The 19,750-nt window shown below is 37.4% G+C and overlaps 1 protein-coding gene across 1 annotated transcript in view; it reads right to left on the reverse strand.

Moving 5' to 3' along the window:
* The window catches only part of VWA8 (von Willebrand factor A domain containing 8), a 196,699-nt gene that overhangs the window by 49,357 nt on the left and 127,592 nt on the right, over positions 1-19,750 (reverse strand). The window contains exons 30-36 of the mRNA XM_075741750.1: positions 13,785-13,901; positions 13,204-13,268; positions 12,979-13,104; positions 12,231-12,340; positions 9,909-10,063; positions 7,978-8,179; positions 816-897 (exon numbers count right to left, since the gene is read on the reverse strand). Coding sequence (XP_075597865.1) covers positions 816-897; positions 7,978-8,179; positions 9,909-10,063; positions 12,231-12,340; positions 12,979-13,104; positions 13,204-13,268; positions 13,785-13,901 — 857 coding nt within the window. The remainder of the gene's footprint in view (positions 1-815; positions 898-7,977; positions 8,180-9,908; positions 10,064-12,230; positions 12,341-12,978; positions 13,105-13,203; positions 13,269-13,784; positions 13,902-19,750) is intronic.

Here is a 19,750-nt window from a genome sequence, read left to right on the forward strand (position 1 = left end):
AGATGATTAATGAAGCACCATTAATTTAAATGAGAATCAATTAATATTGTCAAACCCAACACTACACGGATAGACTCAAAAAAAATGTATAAAATTCCTGATGTGTGGGTTTCATGCACGTGCTATTTAAGCATGCGAAATGGAGGGACTGCTATTTAAAACAACAACAAAAATATTATTGCAGTGGAAAATGACAATTTGTAACCAAAATATATATTTATATCATAAAATATTTGCAAATATGCTCTACAATGGTTAGAGATAGATGTTAAAACCACACAGAAGCCACATAGTCTGGCTGTTTTAATGTATCATGCAAGATACTTGTGAGGAAATATATATTTTTCAAAGGGAGAACTAAAACATAGGGAAGCTCAAGTTATATTCAAGATGAACTTTATATTGAACCAGAACTTGATTCCTGGTTTCCTAACACCTAGAACTGAATCATTCTGCCTATCTTTGTTAGACCCTAAAGAGAAAGGAAAAGAATATAAAGATAGCGAAACAAAATTGAAGAGGGTAAAGTGGGTGAAGAGGAGGAAAGAGCAAAGGGAATGAAAATCAGAAGATAAAGCTACCTTTCATATTTATTAATTAATTGCTATATTTTCATCAGTATCACCCAATAAAAAGATAAAAAATGTTGACAAAAATATGCTACAATAGTTGCAGAATTTTACACTCTAAGTATGAATTATTCTTACTTTCCATATCAGAAGAAATATTTGCTTATCCTGAAGTGATACTACACACTAAATTCTCTTTGTTCTTCCTGTAAGACAGAGGCTGCTCTAATCAATAAAATCAGTTACCTAGGAATAGCAATGTATTTGATTTTCTTTGAGTTAAGATCTGTTACTTCCAAGTATCCAGCAGCTGGTGGAGGAGTGACATCTGAAAATAAACAAATATGTTATTTTTACTGCTGCATAATTAACTGGTTATTGCATTTGCATTTAGTAGATTAAATTTTAACATTTCATTATACAGTACCTGTCAGAAAATGATAAGCTTTCACATTCAACACAGGGGTATAACTTGCAAATACAGAATTGTTTTACTATTATGATAGTGAGGAACCAGACAGGCACAATTATAAAAGAACAATGCATGTGTATAGCAAATGTCAAAATTACATGCAAATATAGTCCTACTCACAAAAGCACTAATCAGGCATTACTGCAATCCCTAACTCACTGCTTTTATCTGCCACTGAAGATGACGTCAGCTGTATATCTGACTTTAAAAGCATATTGAGGAACATTTCAAAACATTGTGCTTATGATTCCCACTTGAAAATGTCTCAATAATATTAACCTAAATGTTGTTGCCTTAAATTGAACCACTCTTTTTGCAGGTAGATTCTCAGTATGCATATAACTTCATAGTAAATAGCCCTAGACTATCAGACATTTAATATTCTGTTTATAGGCAGTTTAATGAATACAGGAAATACTACAGTTCCTCCCTCAGAAATAAATTTGTGTGTGTGTGAGTCTACATTGGCTTTTGCCAAAATATGAGTACACTCCACCTGGACTCAGAAGTGGCTTCCAGTTAGGAGCTGGCTTTCACCTGCCTGGAATAAATTGAGGAACTTAATTTTTTTTCAGAAAAGAAACCAGAAGACTGAATTACACTGCATAGTATGGGTAGAAAATATCATTCTCACGAGATGAAGGCAAGTCTAGATTTCCTTCTGAAACAACGTCTCTTTCACCTCCTTGAAATTAAGGAGAGCCTGATCTTACTTGCAGAAGTGTTGATGCTTGCATACAGCACAAACAGAAAAGACCAGTAAGATCAAGCAGTATAAAGGGATCTGACATTCAAATGAGTATACAGAATAACCCACAGCAGCACTTAATGCACGTCAACTGTATCTACATATCTATAGTATGCATATCTCCAGTAGCGCATCCGTTGACTTTACTCATCTTCATAAAAATAGAAATATCAAATGCACTGAAAACAGGACAAAAAAGTCTGGAAAAATGCAGGTTTGTGGGCCACAGAGCACTTTTTGTTTTGCCTAGATTTTGTTACTGTTTTAAAATGAGCTCTCTCTTTTTGTAGTAATGGAGAATAAGATACACATTAAACATTCTGATGAAGATCTAGAACACAGAGCTAATATTGAACTGGAAAGGGTAGTACTGTAGGATAAGAATTAAAAGTTAATTTTTAATTAACTTGCAGAGCCTGAAGAGACCTGGGAGAGGTCTGGGGAGACCTAATTGTGGCCTTCCAGTACCTGAAGGGGCCTACAGGAAAGATGGTTAGGGGCTGTTCATCAGGGGGAGTAGCGATAAGACAAGGGGTAATTGCATTAAATTAAAAAAGGGTACATTTAGATTAGATGTTAGGAAGAAATTCTTTACTGTGAGGGTGGTGAGGCACTGGAACAGGTTGCCCAGAGAGGTTGTGGCAGCCCCATCCCTGGAAGTGTTCAAGGCCAGGTTGGATGGGGCTTTGGGCAACCTGGTCTAGTGGAGGGTGTCCTTGCCCATGGCAGGGGGACTGGAACTAGATGATCTTTGAGGTCCCTTCCAACCCAAACCATTCTGTGATTCGTTCCATGATTCTATGATTCCTTAAGAAATTAGAGACAGAACACAAATCAACCAAATTAAATTATAAAAAGACAAAGGATTGCACAGTAGGAAGCTGAAGAAAAGGTAATCAAATGTTTAAATGCAACACAGGAACAACTGGCCAGGCCCCAGAACTGCAGTCAAGAATCTTACAATGAAACATGAACATCAGACCTAATGTGCAGTTTATTGGTCTTTTGCTGTAGCCTGATGGAGAAGAATAGCTACGCACAGCTCTAGACATCAAACTTTAAGGAAAACATAGTCTCATGAGATAGTCCTGGGGGTGACAGAGAGGTTAGAACAGATGGGCTGTAAGGACAAATGTAAGGAATAAACTTTTTTTTGCTCTAAAAAGAGACTTTTTTCCTGAAAAACACAGGTCCCATAATGCCGTAAAGATCCTTATAAAGAAAGCAATACTATCCTCACTGAGTGGAGGTGACATGAAGTATTTAGTTTTGTTTACAGCAAAAAAAAAAAAAGCTGGATACTAGGACAAGCTTTTCTTATACAAGAAAAGCATTGTGACAGGCTGATTGTTTGAAAACATCAGTTAAGAAGTATCTAAACATGTGTCATCCTGTCCTTATATAAATAGGTGGACGAGGTGATGCGTTGAGGTTATTCCTGTAACTGTGTGTTACACTACATGTTGTTCCAGTTACTGTCACACTAATAGAGATATGCACTTAGTGATAGGCTGTTATTTTATATTCATATATAGAAAGTGCTGAGAATCCAAGTAAATATTTGCTCTCAAGTAGCCCTTATTTCTATAGCTTTGTTTTTAGAATAAACATTAATACTTATTTGCTGGATTCTGCCATGATCTCTTGTCTGAGTTTATATTTTGTGGCCATACATCTAGTTAGCAGTCTTTGGGGAAATTATTACTTGTTACAGTTTCTTTTCAAACATAACTATTATCCTGGTTTACAGTTCCAATAAAACATAAAGGAAATAATTTCTTTGCTTGCTGTTCCTGGAACAGTTTCGGTAATACATATTGGAGTATGGTACAGTTTGGCTGAGTACTTTGAATTATTAATAGAAATGGAAGGCTGTGTGCCAGAACTGACCAGTTATCCAAGAAGATGAGAAAGAAAGCCTCATAGATATGCAAACTGAAGCAAAAATATAAAACAACTTCTCAAAAGCAACGTGAGACATTAGTGCAAGGACTTCAAAGGACTGCCACATACTTGATTTTATGTAATATGATGCCTTTGCTTCACTATACCATCTCCCACGAAAGGATACAAAGACTTATGAACGAAGCCTTACACAACTTTCGAAGGTTACTAACTACAGGTTTCCAATGCAGAAAAAACAGCACAACAAATCACCAAACATCCAGAGCCCCCCATGAATTACACAGCACAATCAGGAATAAGCAACTGAATCTCCAAGGGACCAAGACTGTTAAGCAGCTACCGGTAGCAGTTAAATGTGCATTCAATTAAATCTTCTGTCAATTAGTGAGATTGAGAGGTAAACTCCAGAAGAAACAATAGCCCAGCAGAGAGGGTTGCAAACACTGGATCTCAAATGGGCACAGTAAGGACTAGTACCTTATTAGCTCATCTTCCAAGTGAGTACATGAATGTCTCTTTTCTTCTGTCTTCCTTTTTTCACTTGGAAAGATTTTGGATTTGTGCCATAACAATGGCAACACTAGGTCCCTCTGATCTAGTCTCCAAGAGTAGTTAGATACTTGAAAAGTGTAAGAACAGACAAGCATATATGGTACTTTCCTCAAGTCACCAACCAGTTCCAGTCTAAGGGCTTCTTAAGCTGACTGTAGTGTCTATGTTTTTATGTTTATGTATTTAGTAACTTTCCATGAGTTTGTCCAGTTTTCCTTTGGATCCATGTTTCCGCATGTCCTGGTTTCAGCTGACATAGAGTTCTTTCTATCAGCGGGTATAGTGCTATGTTTTGGATTTAGTATGAGAAAAATGTTGATAACACTAATATTTTAGTTGTTGCCAAGCAATCAAGGACTTCTTAGCTTCTCATACTGCCCTGCCAATGAGAAGGTTGGGGGTTCCTGAGAAGCTGGGAGGGGACACAGCCAGGACAGCTGATCCAAACTGGTCAAAGGGATATTCCATACCATATGATGTCATGGTCTGTATAAAATTAGGAGGTGAGCCAGGAGACAGTTCCACTTGAGAACTAGCTGAGTATTGGCTTCGGTTGGTGAGCAATTGTGCTGTGCATCACCTGTTTTGTGTATTCTAGTATTATTATTATTGTTATTATTATTATTCCTTTTCTGTCCTATTAAACTGTCTTTATCTCAACCCACAAGTTTTACCTTTTTTTCTTTTCTTTTCAATACTCTCCCCATCCCACTTGGTGGGGGAGGAGCGAGCGAATGGCTGTGTGGTTGTTTTGGCTGCCTGCTGGGTTAAACCACCACACAGTATTCACAACATCCCTTGGGAAGCAGTTTCACAGGTTAGTTCCCTGCTCTGTGAAGAACCACCTCTTGTTTGTTTTGATGAAGTTCCTACTACCTTCATTAGCTGCCCCTAACTCTGGTACGAAGTATAAAATTTTAAAAGTGTAAAAAAGCTTTTTCCGCATCTCCATGCCATACATGTTCTTGTAGAACTCCACCATATGCCCCTCTCCTGATCTGGTCTCCACACGCTGGAGGTTTGGCCGATGTAATCTTGCCCATCCTTGTTGCCCTTTTCTGAATTTATCCCAGTTCAACCTTCTCCCACCTCAAGACAGAGGACCAAAACTACATAGTGATAAGGACACATGGATTTACACAGCAGCACAAAGCTGTTCTCTGTTTTTACTGTTTCTTCCCTAGTAATTATTAACATTTGATTTGCTTTTTTTGAGTGCTGCTGAGCTTTGAACTGATATTTTAATGAAACTGTCTGTCATAACACCAAAATCACGCTCCTGAGATGTACTGATCAGTCCCATCATTTTAGATGTACAATTAGGACTCACATTCTTCCTTCATATACATTATATTAATCTATACTGAATTTCATCTGCCATTTCTATTGCAGTCAGCATTGTAGTCCTTCTGTAATCTTTCATGGTGAATCCCTTCTACCGTGAATAATAACCAGTATCATCAGCAAACGCTGTCACCTCTCTGTTCATTCATTTTTCCATTTTTTCATGACCATGCTGAGTAGCACAGGTCTCTGTAGGACTCCACCTGACCATTAACTGATAAATGGATATCTCTGATGTCCTGAAAAAAGGCTATGGAATAGAAAACCTACAGTCTTGCTCAGGTCCAATTTAATTGTATCAGTAAGGTCATATTAAACATGATTCAGTTAAGATCAATTTTGGTAATTCATAAATTAAAATGTCATTTAGAAAAGAAAAATCAATAGTAATGATCTCAAAGAAGGCTTTAAATCCTTCAACTTAAATGGCCATAAAGCACTGTACAAACTATACTTCATAAAACTTTCTATAAATTTTAAAGCTATCAATCACTATTCATGAATATATTTCACCATATTTGAGGGAAAAAAAAAGTTATTATCTTGTTCAGCTATAGCAACAGATATAAATTAAATTGCTTAGTGAGAAAGAAACCAATTCTCAGACAGATAATTTGCTCAGGTCACTGGTATCCAGGATTCATGAAGAATGTTTCCTGGTTTTTAATTATATTAATCTAGCATTATAGAGCGTTATGTACCACAGCAACTTAAAAGCCTTTTAGAAATAACTGTCAAGATCTCAATTTTAAGTATCATTTGGAAGCACTGTATCCCTCCCTCCCTCCCAAATTAATAAACTAATTTTAACAAAAGCTCAGAAGATTTACCTTCTGAATTTTTATACCATTCACTTCAAAGTCAGATTAGTTTTTTTTACTGTGAAGGTCTAAAAAAATGACCCAGTCTGACCCTTCAGCAATTTATAAAGTACGAGAAGATTACAGCCTGAAGTGGTATAATTAGTTCCAAGATCATCATGCTAACTCTAACTACGTATTATTAACTTCAATCTTTTTAAAAGCTAACCTTTTCTTTACAAATGTAGGTAACTTCCGTTTTCTACTCTGTTTATATCCTTGATTTTGCTTCTTTAGTCAAGTAAATGTTTTATCCTTTTAGTAATAAATAAAAGGATTTCTCTACACAGGGAAGTTAATCTGCATTAAATGAAGGCCGACATATTAGAACATTTATTTTGTAAAAGGGAGTTAATTTGGAATACAGCATTTCTTCTGGGACATAGTTCACATACAGAACAAATCAGGAATAGCTTCTTGTGCTGATGAATTAAAAACCCCTGTCATTCTACCACATACAAATATTTTGGGGGGGGTTCTCTTTTGATAGTGACCCTTCCTTGGAGATTTCTAGAGGTAATTAATGCAAAACTCACAACTACTATTATTTAGCACTAATTGGTATATTTTTAGTTACTGGCTGAACAAGCTGAAGATACAATAACAGAAAGCTTGGCATGGCAGCACAAAAAAGTCTGAAGGTCTGCAGTCTGTACTCGCTTTATTAGTGTACAGTGGAGGATGGTTTTGCTGTATGTGAGTATTGCTCATACAACATTCTCTTGAACAAGGGAAGAACTAAAAGGCCTGGATCCCTTCAGTTTGGAGAGAAGGCAGATGTGACTGAAGTTTACAAAGTCATGAAGGTGATGGTTAAGGTGAATGCAGAACTGTTATTCATCCAAGCCTGCAATGCTAGAACAAGGGGCACTTGATAAACCTGGTAAGAGATCAGTTGATCGCAGAGAATAGCGAACTTGTGAGCTTGCTGCGGAGACACACAAGTTCAAAGAGGAACCAGACAAATTTGTGGACAGCAGGTCCATAAAAGCAGATTTCAAGGCTGAGGCAGGGATGTCCTCTGCAACATCCCTAGCAAAACAACTGCAAATGTTGAGGCAGTACGAAGGGAAAGACACAGAAGTGGCCAGGCTCACATGCACTCCCCAAATAACCTCTCCTATTGGCCCTGCTGGAGACAGAACCACAGGTTCTAGGTGGACAACAGGTTTGTCTTATCACTGCGTGTCTGTGTGGCACGGAGCAGAGATTGGAAATACTGGTGAAGGCTGAGTGTTGAACTGGAATGATCATATTCCTGTAGCTGGCTCCCAGTGCGGACAGAGGGAGATCCTATCTACTGGGATATTCAGTGTAGGAAGCCTGTTAATTCCTCAGAACTATAATTCAGTATGTTAGTAAGATCCAAACTAATTTTAAAAATGAGTGCAACTACTCTCATTCCTCCTCAAATGCTTGCTTTGTGAATCTTTAAAAACATTTTGGAAAAATTCATGACTGATTGCAGTTTACACAACAAAAACAAGTGTGTACAGTTGTTGCAGCACAAGCCTATGAACCTCTTACCTTTCGGGTAAATGTCTTTCAAAGGCACATCACCAGGTGCTAAAATTCTGACTATTTGATTAGAAGCCAATAAAGTTACACAATTGGTTTGTTTTGCAGCTCCTGTTTTCCTCCGGGCTCCATAATAAAATGGATCAGAAGGAGAAGCACGTTTGCGACTCAGAGAGGAGTTTCTTTTCCAGCTATACACTTCACTAGGAGACTGCAAGAGAAAAGGAGTCTACTGAACAAAATATTACTATTATTGAACCGAAGAACAAACGTTTCTTGATAAGTTCCACTTCTCATCTAATTTCAAATCAAATGTAGCTACTGTGGTTACCTCTCATGTCACCACATGACAAGGAAAAGATCTGGATTATTTTGTCATTAAAAAATCCTACAGGAGTGAAAAACAACAGACCACCTACACAAGTTTTAGGAATTGAGACTTTGAAGATTTGAAGTTGAATCAACTTTTTTTTTTCATGTTAAACCAGGAAGAGAAAGGATTGAAATAACCTAAACTGGAATCAAACTATGTAACAAACTGCTACCATAAACTAAGTTTCCACTAAAGTAGATAAATGCAAACAGATCTTTCAGTAATGAATTCAAAGCTAGGCATTAAGGCTGGGATTTGGCTCCAGGTTCAGAGACATAAATATAGGTGTCCACATGTGAGCCAAGTGCTTCATCTCCCGCTATAGTAGAGCCTAGAGAATAAATCTCATCTTAAAGAATGTTTGGTCAGCTGAACATTGCTACTACAAATAAGAGCTTAGAAACCTTGTTCATCCTACACATCTACACTATTAACACTAAACACTGAATCTAACGTTTTGTCCCACCACCCTCACATTCACCTTTAGCACTCCCTCTCACTAGCACTCATACACATGGACATTTAAAACCATATATAAGGAAAGATTCAGTTTAAATCAGGGAGAGCAAAATTCTTCATCACCAGTGTTGATAATGAAGTGTGTAGCATCTTTAGTACTCCCTTCTCTAAATTACCTCCCTTTTCCAGCAATAAACTCACATCTATTATAAATAATATGAAAAGCTAGTATAATCTACCTGGTAATATAAATCCAAACCAAGTGAAACTCAAAAGCTAATTGCAAAGACAGGGAATGTCTTATTAACAAAAACCATATTTTTGAATGATTTTCGATTTCAGAGTATCTTCTTCAGTCATTTGGCTTTGCCAAAATTCATGTCTGTTAACAGTTAAATTTTCTAATTTGCCCCAATTTATTAAGCAAACATCACATAGAATTATTTATTCCATAAGTACCATCCTTTTTACGCATCATTAGGTAGTAAATATAAATAAATCCAAAGAATTAAACATACTGCTTTTATTTTCCCTGTTTTTACCTCCACTCCTTGCAAGAGCCTTAGTCATTAAACTGCTAAGTTTCACTTTTCTTTCTGGTCCTATTCTAATTGTGTCACAGGAGTGAGACAATTACATGCAGTATTTACACTTAACTATACTATTAAATAGTGAAGGGGCTGTATAGTTTGTTACCATTTTCTTTTTTTCTTTTTTTTAAATCTAGTGTCTTGCTAGCTGCTACACACTGAGCAAAAAGTTCACACTGACCAGTCCAAAATGATACTGATACTCTTTTTCTCAGTGGTTGTATTTAATTAAAAATCTATAAAACCACATGATTTAGAAAATATGCCTCTAGCCAGCACTATTCAGAACTTACCTACAATGAATTTGGTCATGGTGCTAGACATGATGTTGTCCAATTTCTTATCACTTCAAACTCCATTGAAATCCCTCTAGATTAGACTACCCTACCAAACGGTGTACACTACATGAATTTGTCATTCACCACCTTTTTCCATATCATTTGGTAAACAGGTACTTAACTGGTTACAGAATAAATGAGATCGTATTACTTCATTGTATAATAATGCTAAGTATTTACCAAGAGGTCTGGGAAACCAATAACAATAGTAGCATAATTATGTTCATCTGAGAAAATCCTGTTGGGGGAGCTGATCTTTTGTCCCACAGCTGCACTGAGGTTTTCTGAAGATAGCTGGTCACTTGAAACTGCATGCGGCACACACAGTTCTGACGCTAAACGAGGAAATCAAACAAAACGAAAGTCATTAAATCCAGATGTGCAATAGGAAACAATATTAACTGTAAGAGCGCTGAGCGCTGATCGTTGCTATTACTTTGAGCGTAAAATTACTAAAAAGCAGAAGATTTGATTATACTATACTATAACACAGAAAAGAAGTCAGGAAATACTGTTATTTTTGTAAAGTTAAGTATTTAAAATCAGGAAATACTAGCCTTGTAGTTGCTTATACTACTTAATTTTGCCTTCTGCTGTGGAAATAAGGCAGGAAGCCTATGGAATAGAGCAGCATGTGATCTCATTGAAGATTGTTATAACGTAAATGCATAAAAAAGCAAAATGTAGGTTTGCAAAAGTAAGTGTCAACGTGACATTTCTTGGTAGCTGTCTTGCTGTCTTTGCAATTTAAGTAATGTTATTTGTAACATATTTCTGGTAAATAATAGTCTAGTTTTCTTTTTCTTGAAGCTAAGGAAAACTACATTTTATTCTGTGCAACTGTAACAGTCCTTTAACCTTGCCTCAAATTATCAACACAGTCAGAACCCGCTATCTTTAGTTCTGCAGCATACACTATATCCACTTCAATGGGCAGACTATCTCGTTTACCTGGCAGCAGGAGAAAATCTTTCCTCCCTCAAAGGATGAATGGGCTACTGGTTTGGGCCAGTGGCAAACCCACACTGGTCTACCTTTTCTTAGTTCTCCTGCCACAGGTTCTGCCTCAAAGAATGAGAACAGGCTGAAGATGTTACATTCGGGGTTTGCTGGACGATTTGGAAAAAAGTGGAGAGGGGATATGGTAACTTTTTAGATTGAAAGAGAAGAAATAAGATAACAAAGGATAAAAATAGCACAAAAAGCATGCAGCAATAAACTATCCACAAATACTTTGAGACTGGAAATTATAATAACGTTTCTACCCATCTGAGGAATGATACTCTATAATGGTTTCTAAATAAGGTAATAAAAGGAAGGAAACTACTGTGCTCTGATGGAGCTTGATAAGTTAATAGAGTAAACTGTACAAGAGATAAAAAGGATTCTAGACATTTAAGCTGTGGTTAGAGTCTCTGGTATCCAATTTGTTGCTGTTTGTGTAAAATAAACCATATTTGTTATTTGTCAATAACATCTTCATTTGGATGAGGCTTTGGGCAACGTGGTCTAGTGGAGGGTGTCCCTGCCCATGGCAGGGGGGTTGGAACTAGATGATCTTTAAGGTCCTTTCCAACCCAAACCATTCTATGAGTCTATGATTTGCTTGCATCATGTTTACGTTGTGTTAATCTCGTTCTTCATACTTATGCTAGCCACAAGGACCAGCACAAAACTTTTTCCCCACTTTGACATACATAAAGTGGTTTCTCTGTTTTTTTCCTCTGTCTCTCTGAGACACACCCTAGATAGGCCAAAACCTATAAACTGTTAGGTGTGATGCACATGTACTTCCAGGGTTATCAAACCAGGGAGACTAAAGATTTTGTGCACCATGATCAAATACTCAAGGTTGAAAATGTCATCAGAAGACAGGCCGATCTTTCCAGGCAGGATGATGACTGCTGGAGATTTCTGCTGCCTTCTGTAGCTAAGACATGCCGCAAGCCTAGCATCATCTGGGAATTGTACCGTACAAATTTCCCTCATCTTTTAACAGAGGTGTGACGGCCTCAATGCCTCCTGCACACTAGCTGTAGAACTTCAGAAACTGAGACTCCTGTTCTAACAGTAGGTCTTTTGTAATTGTACGTGTTGGGAAATGTCTTCTAGCTCATTTGAGTGTGCATAACAGACCTGCAACAGCATACAGACTGAACTCATCAACATATTTGGTCCCTTCTATTCTTATGTTCTAATTCCTGCCTAGTCATCTTTTTTTCTTTTCCATTCTGTATGCTTGTACATTTCCTGAAAGTCCATGACTAAGGGTCTTAAATGCTACAATGAAACAGAGATGCTTTATTCAAACAACCTTAAGTTTGAGCATGGAATTTGCCATGCTTTGTGAAAAGTTATTATTAACCAAACATGATAAGGGGAGAACAAAAAGAGAATCAGAGAGAAGGTTACCCAGACCTTTAAAAAGAGCCTTGTTTGTGCAGCTGCAAACACAGAAATGATTAAAAAAAAAAAAGAACAAGCCAAGCTTGCATTCAATACCTGTTGTTAAGCCAAATCCCATGTCAGCTGGCTCTTCACGCAATACATACAGCTGGCAAACCTCACTGTCCTCAGCTTCCATATCGGCACGCTTGGTTAAAAGATATTTCCTGTAAAGGATACACATCTCTAATAAATCTTGATTAAGCTTGTAACTCTAAACAAGGACTTTTATCTTCTGAAATGGTGAAAACATTCTACATTTATATAAACAAGGTTATCAACACCTTTTGCTAAAACCAAATATGATTTACCACACATCTGTGAGATAGGAAAGGGTAAGCCAGTAAGTGGCAGATTTGTTTTCTGGTAACTATTTACACACTTTTATTTGCTGTGCATTTATAAAAATAAGACAGCAGAGTAATATTTCTTTCACGTGACCATGAAAGTAAAGCAAGCAGGCACTAACTCTGGACGATGTGGCCATATTTCCAAAGCTAGATCCACCAACATTCTCATTTCTAAAGATCAATACCACTTCGGTAAAACCAGTATTAATGTGAATACAATCAAAGCTAGTCTAGATTTTCAGAGGCATAAATTTAGGCAGGCATATCCTGTTCATTTGCTACTCCAAAACCCTACCTGCACTTTCACCAGAGCGAATCTGCATCTTAAACACCAACTGTCTAGCTAGTCTCACAAACTGAAAAAAAAACCAACTCTGAGACCAGGAGTGAAAGTTCTGAACATAAATGAGAAACAAACAAGAAATAATGCCATCAGGAAAACTAGGATAACTAACTGATTTGTTTCATTTTCCACCAAGAGCCACCGGTCTTCAGCCACCAGGAAAACAGATTTCAGATTGATCGGAAGTGAGATGGTATGAGTTTGACCCTCTAATACATCCAGTACAATAAGGCGGTTTCTGTAAAATTGGAAACCAAGAAAAGAATAATCAGACAGGGATGTACATGAGGAGATATGTTATTAATCAATATAATACAAGGATATAATTTACTCTCACCCTGTTTCTTTGTAGAACACCAGCCAGTTTTTGTGTGAAAACTCTCGGCACATTTTGTAGTTGCTCTGTATAAAAATATGTCATACAGCAATTAGTGTTTGTTATATTTGTCCTAGTGAGTTGCCCTGACTTCCCTGAAAGTGTATTACATTTTTTCCTTTATGTATTACATTTTTCCCTTTATTTATAATAATCCACAGCATCAGTCACCTCTCAAAATGCTATCATCTAGCCTGCCTTGTCCCAGGTCATATAATTGCATCATAATTCAGTTCATTATTTTGGATGTAAGCCCTTGTAACAAAATGTCGCATTATTCCCAGTTCTAGCTCTAAAGAAGGGTATTTTAAAGGTATGTATCCTCAGACAACACAACTTATTTGTATTTTTCATATCGCTATTCTATAACAATGCTATTTTATGTGTAAGGCATTTAAACATACATAAAAGTAAACAAGTGCTTGGGCTGTAAGAACAGAAAGATAAAGGATCCTGGGATCCTGGGGCAGTTTTTCCAATATTGAGTGTTGATTTAAAAAAAAAAACAACTTAGTATAATAGAGGCAGGTGCTATTCCTCACCATCTCTTCTTTGCTGCTCCACCAAGATGTTCTCTTAGGAGATTCTTGAGCATCTGGTAAGAGCGAAAGTCGGCGAAGGGCACCATTTTTTGTATCCAGCAACAACACAACATTGCTCTGTAAATGAAAAGCAGATCCATGTACATCTCAAGCCTGTTTAAGAGACTACAACAAATCTATCCGAAGCACTTTTGCAACTCTAGCGACTTAGGACATTTTGAAAAGACGATCTAGATTTTGTTGGAAAACGTAGGCTGAATCTTCTTGGTTCGTTTCATAGCTCATGGAGAAATTTAACTGCAGAGGTTAAGTATGTGCAAAAAGGGCCGGAACAATATTACAGTTTTTCCATAATGTTTTATCTATCCATCTCACATTCACTTCTGCATAAGCTCTAGGAACTAGACTAGCATGGCTTACATATCCACACTGTAGCCAGCTACAGGTGAGACACCAGTTTTGTTCTGTCAAGTCACTAAAATATTACATTTCAGTGTTTTATGTTTTCTCAGCATTCCTCTAAAGTACCCATTACTTAAGTTACACTGAAGGTGAAAAAATGGTGAGAGAAGAAATGGCTTAGTACTTTCTCTCCAAGCTCATACTTCTGATAACATGGAGCCTACTAAATATCCCAGTGCATGACAATCCTTCTGTGGCCTGCATGCTCAGACAGCTTACAGCGTCAGAGGTAGGACAGCTCTTGGAGGACAGCAGGAGGACTAAGAGGATGGAGATCAGAAGCAAGACAGGATACCGAATAGAGTGGTACAAGCGTCCTGCACATACCCCATGTGAAAATACAGTCTGCTAAATTTTGAACTTCTTCAGATTTCTCAGTTTGTTACTCAATGCCCCAGGGTTCAAACATGATGTCAAATGATGGGGACATTTTAAACATTTGTTTTTATAAACTACTATAGCTGCTCCTAATGTGTTTAACTAAGAATTCAAGAGAACAATCATTCAGGACCAACCTGAATGAAATGAAATTTAAAAGGTACAAAAGAACAAGTTAATTAAGCCTTGGGTTGAATTTTTTTGTTTGCCATTCAAGGAAACGTTAGGTTCTGCAAGGACATTAGGTTCTCCAAGGACTTACTAAAAGTAAACTGTCTACGTACAACATCTGCAATAACGTGCACGATAGACGTTAAGGTAGTAAAACATAAATTCCCACAAATTCTCCTAAATAAAAAAAATACAAACAATCTGAGTCACAGCTGTTTTGTTCTTTTTGGGTACGCTTCATACTTTCACTAAGATCATTTGGGAGAATTAACTTTATTTAATAATTACAGTCATTTGAAGCTAAATATGGTAAAGCATTTAAAACATTACTATGTTATTTGGAGCATTTTGGAATTTCAGCTAGAGTTCAATACCTCTAAAAAAAGAAGTTTGCTTATGTATTACAAACCAAAATTATAGAAGTGTGGTTCAGGAAAAAAAATAGGGCATTTGCTTTGGATTTTGGTTTTCTGCCATATTTTATTTATATAATTCTGCAACAGCACCGCTGATCCAAAGCAATGCATTAGCCTTCCACATGAGCTAAAGAACACATATGAATCAATTACATTCTTCCACTTAGTGTTAAATTTATGAGAGCAGTTGGTAATATAAAAAGCCTCTCTACTCCACCCCTTTTGATGTTAATGGTTTCCTTCTGTGCTAAGTGACTGATGTATATTCTGTCTGTGTTTAAGAATAGATTTTTGCGTCACTTGTGAACACATCCAAGAGCAGCTTTGGCAACTCTTCAAGTGGGCTGGGAAAAGACATTGGTGTGCAATTCCGCTGTGTTTGTTCTTGACTGGGAGAAAAGTAACCTTTGGGCGACCTCCCGACCCTGATGTCTGGAATTCCAAACTCTGGACAGATGCAATAGCCAATCTCGTGAAGTGGTGTGCCTTTATTTTTAGTTACTGCAAAGTTTCCCTTTCCTTGCTGCTGTTTTTATTTTAGCCAGCATTTTCCTCTTAAAAGTCCTTAAACCAAACGGGGCTGTGATTTCACTTTGCTGGTATGGGAAGTTGTTCCTTATGGTCTGCAAGACAGAGAGGAGAGTTAGGGGAAGGCACACACTCCAATTTCAGAGTGGGACAGTACAAACAAATCAGTTTAACCCTCTTGATTCTTCTCTCTACACTCACTCTCAGTTTCATTCTCTTCTGCCCTCAATGCTCACGTCTCTCAAGCAAGCAAGCTCGTGAACTCTTCTTAGCTGTCAGCTTCAGAAAAGGCTGATTCTTAGCTTGGTAGGGTAACCCCTCTATACACTCTCCACCTTGCCTCCTGTCCCACAAGCACCTTTTCTATTAGTGCCACTCAATGACCCCAAGTGATGCAAAGGTATCAATCCTGACCTTGTAACTATTAGGCACAGATACAGACGTATCATATTGTTCATTAGGTTCAAGTGAAAAAAGTCTGTGCAAGAATTCATGGTTTGGGGCTCAAACTTTCATGCCTTCAGAGGTGGGAAATATATGCAAGGAGATTACTGGTCTTCCAATTAAATGCGAGTGGTGTCTTTCAGATGAGTTAGGAGACTTGATTGTACTACAGATTTCAGCAAACTGAGAACAGTAAATAGAGCTAGAAGCTTTGTCCTTATAGAAAAGGAAAGTCTTCACCTTTTCTATAGAAGGTGCACACCTTTCTATATAAGCATACCTTTCCTTTTCTATATAGAAAAGGAAAGTCTTCTATAATATCCAAAAAAGAAGAGAATTTAATAACATCAACTAGTTTCTTTAAGAAAATATATTCTTCCTCCTGAACACATACATCAGAATATTATGGAGACTAGAGGTTTCAAACATTACTACTAGTAGGTTGCAGGTCCTTCCATACACAGGTGCCCTGGTTCTGGACACCACTTGTGTTTCAGGCCAGATTACAAACTGTTAAAAAAAAAAAGGCTTCTTTTAAAGGATGTTTGCCATCTTCTACATGTACTGAGGTGGATCTGTGTCAGCTTCTGCGTCACAGACTCCCTCACTCCTTTGCTATCGGAGAGCTTTGACACAGAGCTCCAGCAGCACGTGGGACAGGGAAAAGCATTTCCCTCTCTCCCTACACCACTTTCTGACTGAGAGAGATAAAAGCAGAGGTAAAGGATGCTGGCAGACTGTAGGTTACTCTGTCTGTCCAGCTGTAGCCTTTCAACAGAGCAAAGTGCTTGTAAGAAAAAACAAAGTGTGCAGTTAACATATGCAAATCTTCTCCATGTGCATTTTCCTCCTATAATCCCATATAAAATCACATGTAAAGTTATCTAAATTATTTTTAGTCCATATTTGGTCTCTTTCCATAAAAGCAATAGGTGCAGAAAGAAAAAAAAAAGTGAAATAGGCGGGCATGAAGCTTTATAGGAAATAGGGTACGCCCTGAAGTACTCATGGGGAGGACAGGGCAGAGGCACTGCTGCTTTGAAAAGATGAGTGCAATTCCCATCTTATTAGGAAATGACTTGAGATTTCTGAAGAGGCTTTTCAAAGTTTATCAGCTTTGAACAAAGAGTCAAAACAGGCTGCGCACACCGAGACCAATGGCCACTGTGAGGAACAGAATCGTCCACTCTTTCTTCCAAGAAGATATACAGGTGGCTTAAAAGCAGATAAATCTCTGACTTGTCCTATTAAGTTAAATCCCCAAGGAGTTTAGTTTTAGTAAACTTTTATTTAAAAGGACAGAAAGGAATGGTGATTTTTCATTTTATTTCACTGAAGGGCTGTATTGAATCCAGACAGATGTCATCTGCGAAATAAATCACACAAGCTTATTTGAAGAGCCACAATATTGTCATCTCATCCTTTCCAATAAGGTTATCCTTCATTTAAAATCGTTCTTTTTATAACTTAGTCAGATACATTCATCTCCAAAGACCTTTACGAAACAAAAAGTTGTGAAAAATGTTTAGCTTTTGGTACTGTCTGATTAATGGATTATATTATTTATGAAATATCAGCTGTCAAGTGGACTTTTTTATTTAATAAATGCAACTTCTTATTTCTATAAATATTGTTAATACTTCTTGGTCTTTTTGCAAGTACATGTAAACAAACATCTAAAGCATCACATACATCACTTACTTACATTACTTATTTTTCTTGAAGATCTCTCTGATGCACCTTTAGCACAAGTAGCTAACCCTTGGAGCCTTGCCCAAAATACAGATGTGACACTAATCTACTTGTCTGAACATGTGAATGCTGCGAATTCGGAGCTCACGACTGCCAGTAACTGCAGCACACCCGAAGACAGGCATCTTGACTATATGTCAAGGCTCCTTCTGCAGCCAGTGGAGAGAAGCACCTCCAGATGACAATTCACCATGCTCTACCTTAGCTGGGATGAACCGCTCTTGCAGATCACCTTTATCCTCCCAACAAATAGAGAAGGTACTTGGAAGGTACCTGCTACCATCAACAATAATGGATTTCATTTAATATACAGCAATATCCACCTCATTTCACAGCTGCACAAAGAAAGCACATGATTTTTTCATGGCTCCACTGCAGGAAGAGTTGGGAATAAAACCTAATCTCTGTGTGGAAAAGTTAAACTACTTGAGAATCCTTCTTTTGATTCAGTGGGAACTAGAAATGCAGAGATCCTAACTCATGAGCCCTAACGTAAGGAAGGATTGCAGTGGCTGTGAAGACTACAAACAGCAGCATTTGTCTGACCTGTGCTTTGGTGCCTCATTGAAAAAAACAATCCCAAATAAATTACTAATGTAGTCCATGGACACAAACATGCAATCACAAGAGAATCCTTTTTCAACGTTTTTTCTGTTCAAGAAGCTTACTTGAGTTCCTCAAGAAGTCTTAAATTACTTTTGAATGGTGTCCTAAGTATACAATTACATTTTGCAGCCAAGTTTGTAGTTTAATGAAACATATTTTCACACTTACAATAAGTAAGGTCTATCTTAATGTTAACACTATGTAAAAAGATAATGCAAAGCATTCAGAATATTGTAATTCTGTATTATTTTCCAGCAGTGTAAAATAGGCTTATTTTCAAACAGGATTTGTTCACCTGTAGCACTTGCTAAGAAAGGCAAGACTGAAACTGGCAATATTTCAGCTTTGCCAGAGAAAAACATGAGGTTACAGCTCAGCTGAAGTCACCTGGAAAGGGGCACTGAGCTACCATAGTCTCTTCACAGAACAAACTTTACTTCAGAGTTTAATTCATACTGTCACTGAAAAATACATTCCATGAGGACAGGCAAAACCAGTCACATAGTTAGCTACCTAAAGCTTCACAGATAAACCTTTGATAAAAACCTCACTGCTGACACCAAATGCTACTGTGACTTGGTTAAAAACAAAACTAGCAGGACGATTATTTTCACATTAGGAATTTCAGAGACTCAGAAAGCAAGGAATATTGCTGGGCTTTATATTAAAAAGCATGAGACATTCTAAACATTCTTAGACATGAGATAGATAGACTGCCAGTTTACAGTTTCCTGCATTGACTTCACCAAAAAAGGCCAAGGATTGTTTATAACAGAACAAATGTGTTATGTGCATCTCAAAATAGCCCAAATGGTACTTCTATAGCTGTTCAAGACAACTGCACAGGCAATCACCACAAGTAGGTAACTTCAGAATCATATTTTTTTCCAGCTGGCATCAGAAAGTGTCCAAGGCAAAGCTAAAGAAAGCATAGGCAGTTCTACTAAAGGCGGAAGAATTGTGTTTCTCACAAAGCATCATGCTTATCTTTATTGTTTGAGACCAGAAAGTGGCCTCAACACTTAAATGTTCCTGGTACAACAGCATCGCAGAGCCACGAGTTATGGAATGACTGAAAACTACATGATACCTCAACTCAATGTGGAAAGCTTCTTCTAGACTGGAGTCTCCCACGTACTGAAAAATGGGCAGAAGAAATTCAGAACAACAAAAGAAAAACCAACCAACAATAACAGACCAGATTAAATG

This window comes from Balearica regulorum, chromosome 1 (assembly GCF_011004875.1).
Source record: "Balearica regulorum gibbericeps isolate bBalReg1 chromosome 1, bBalReg1.pri, whole genome shotgun sequence".
NCBI classification, from domain to species: domain Eukaryota; kingdom Metazoa; phylum Chordata; class Aves; order Gruiformes; family Gruidae; genus Balearica; species Balearica regulorum.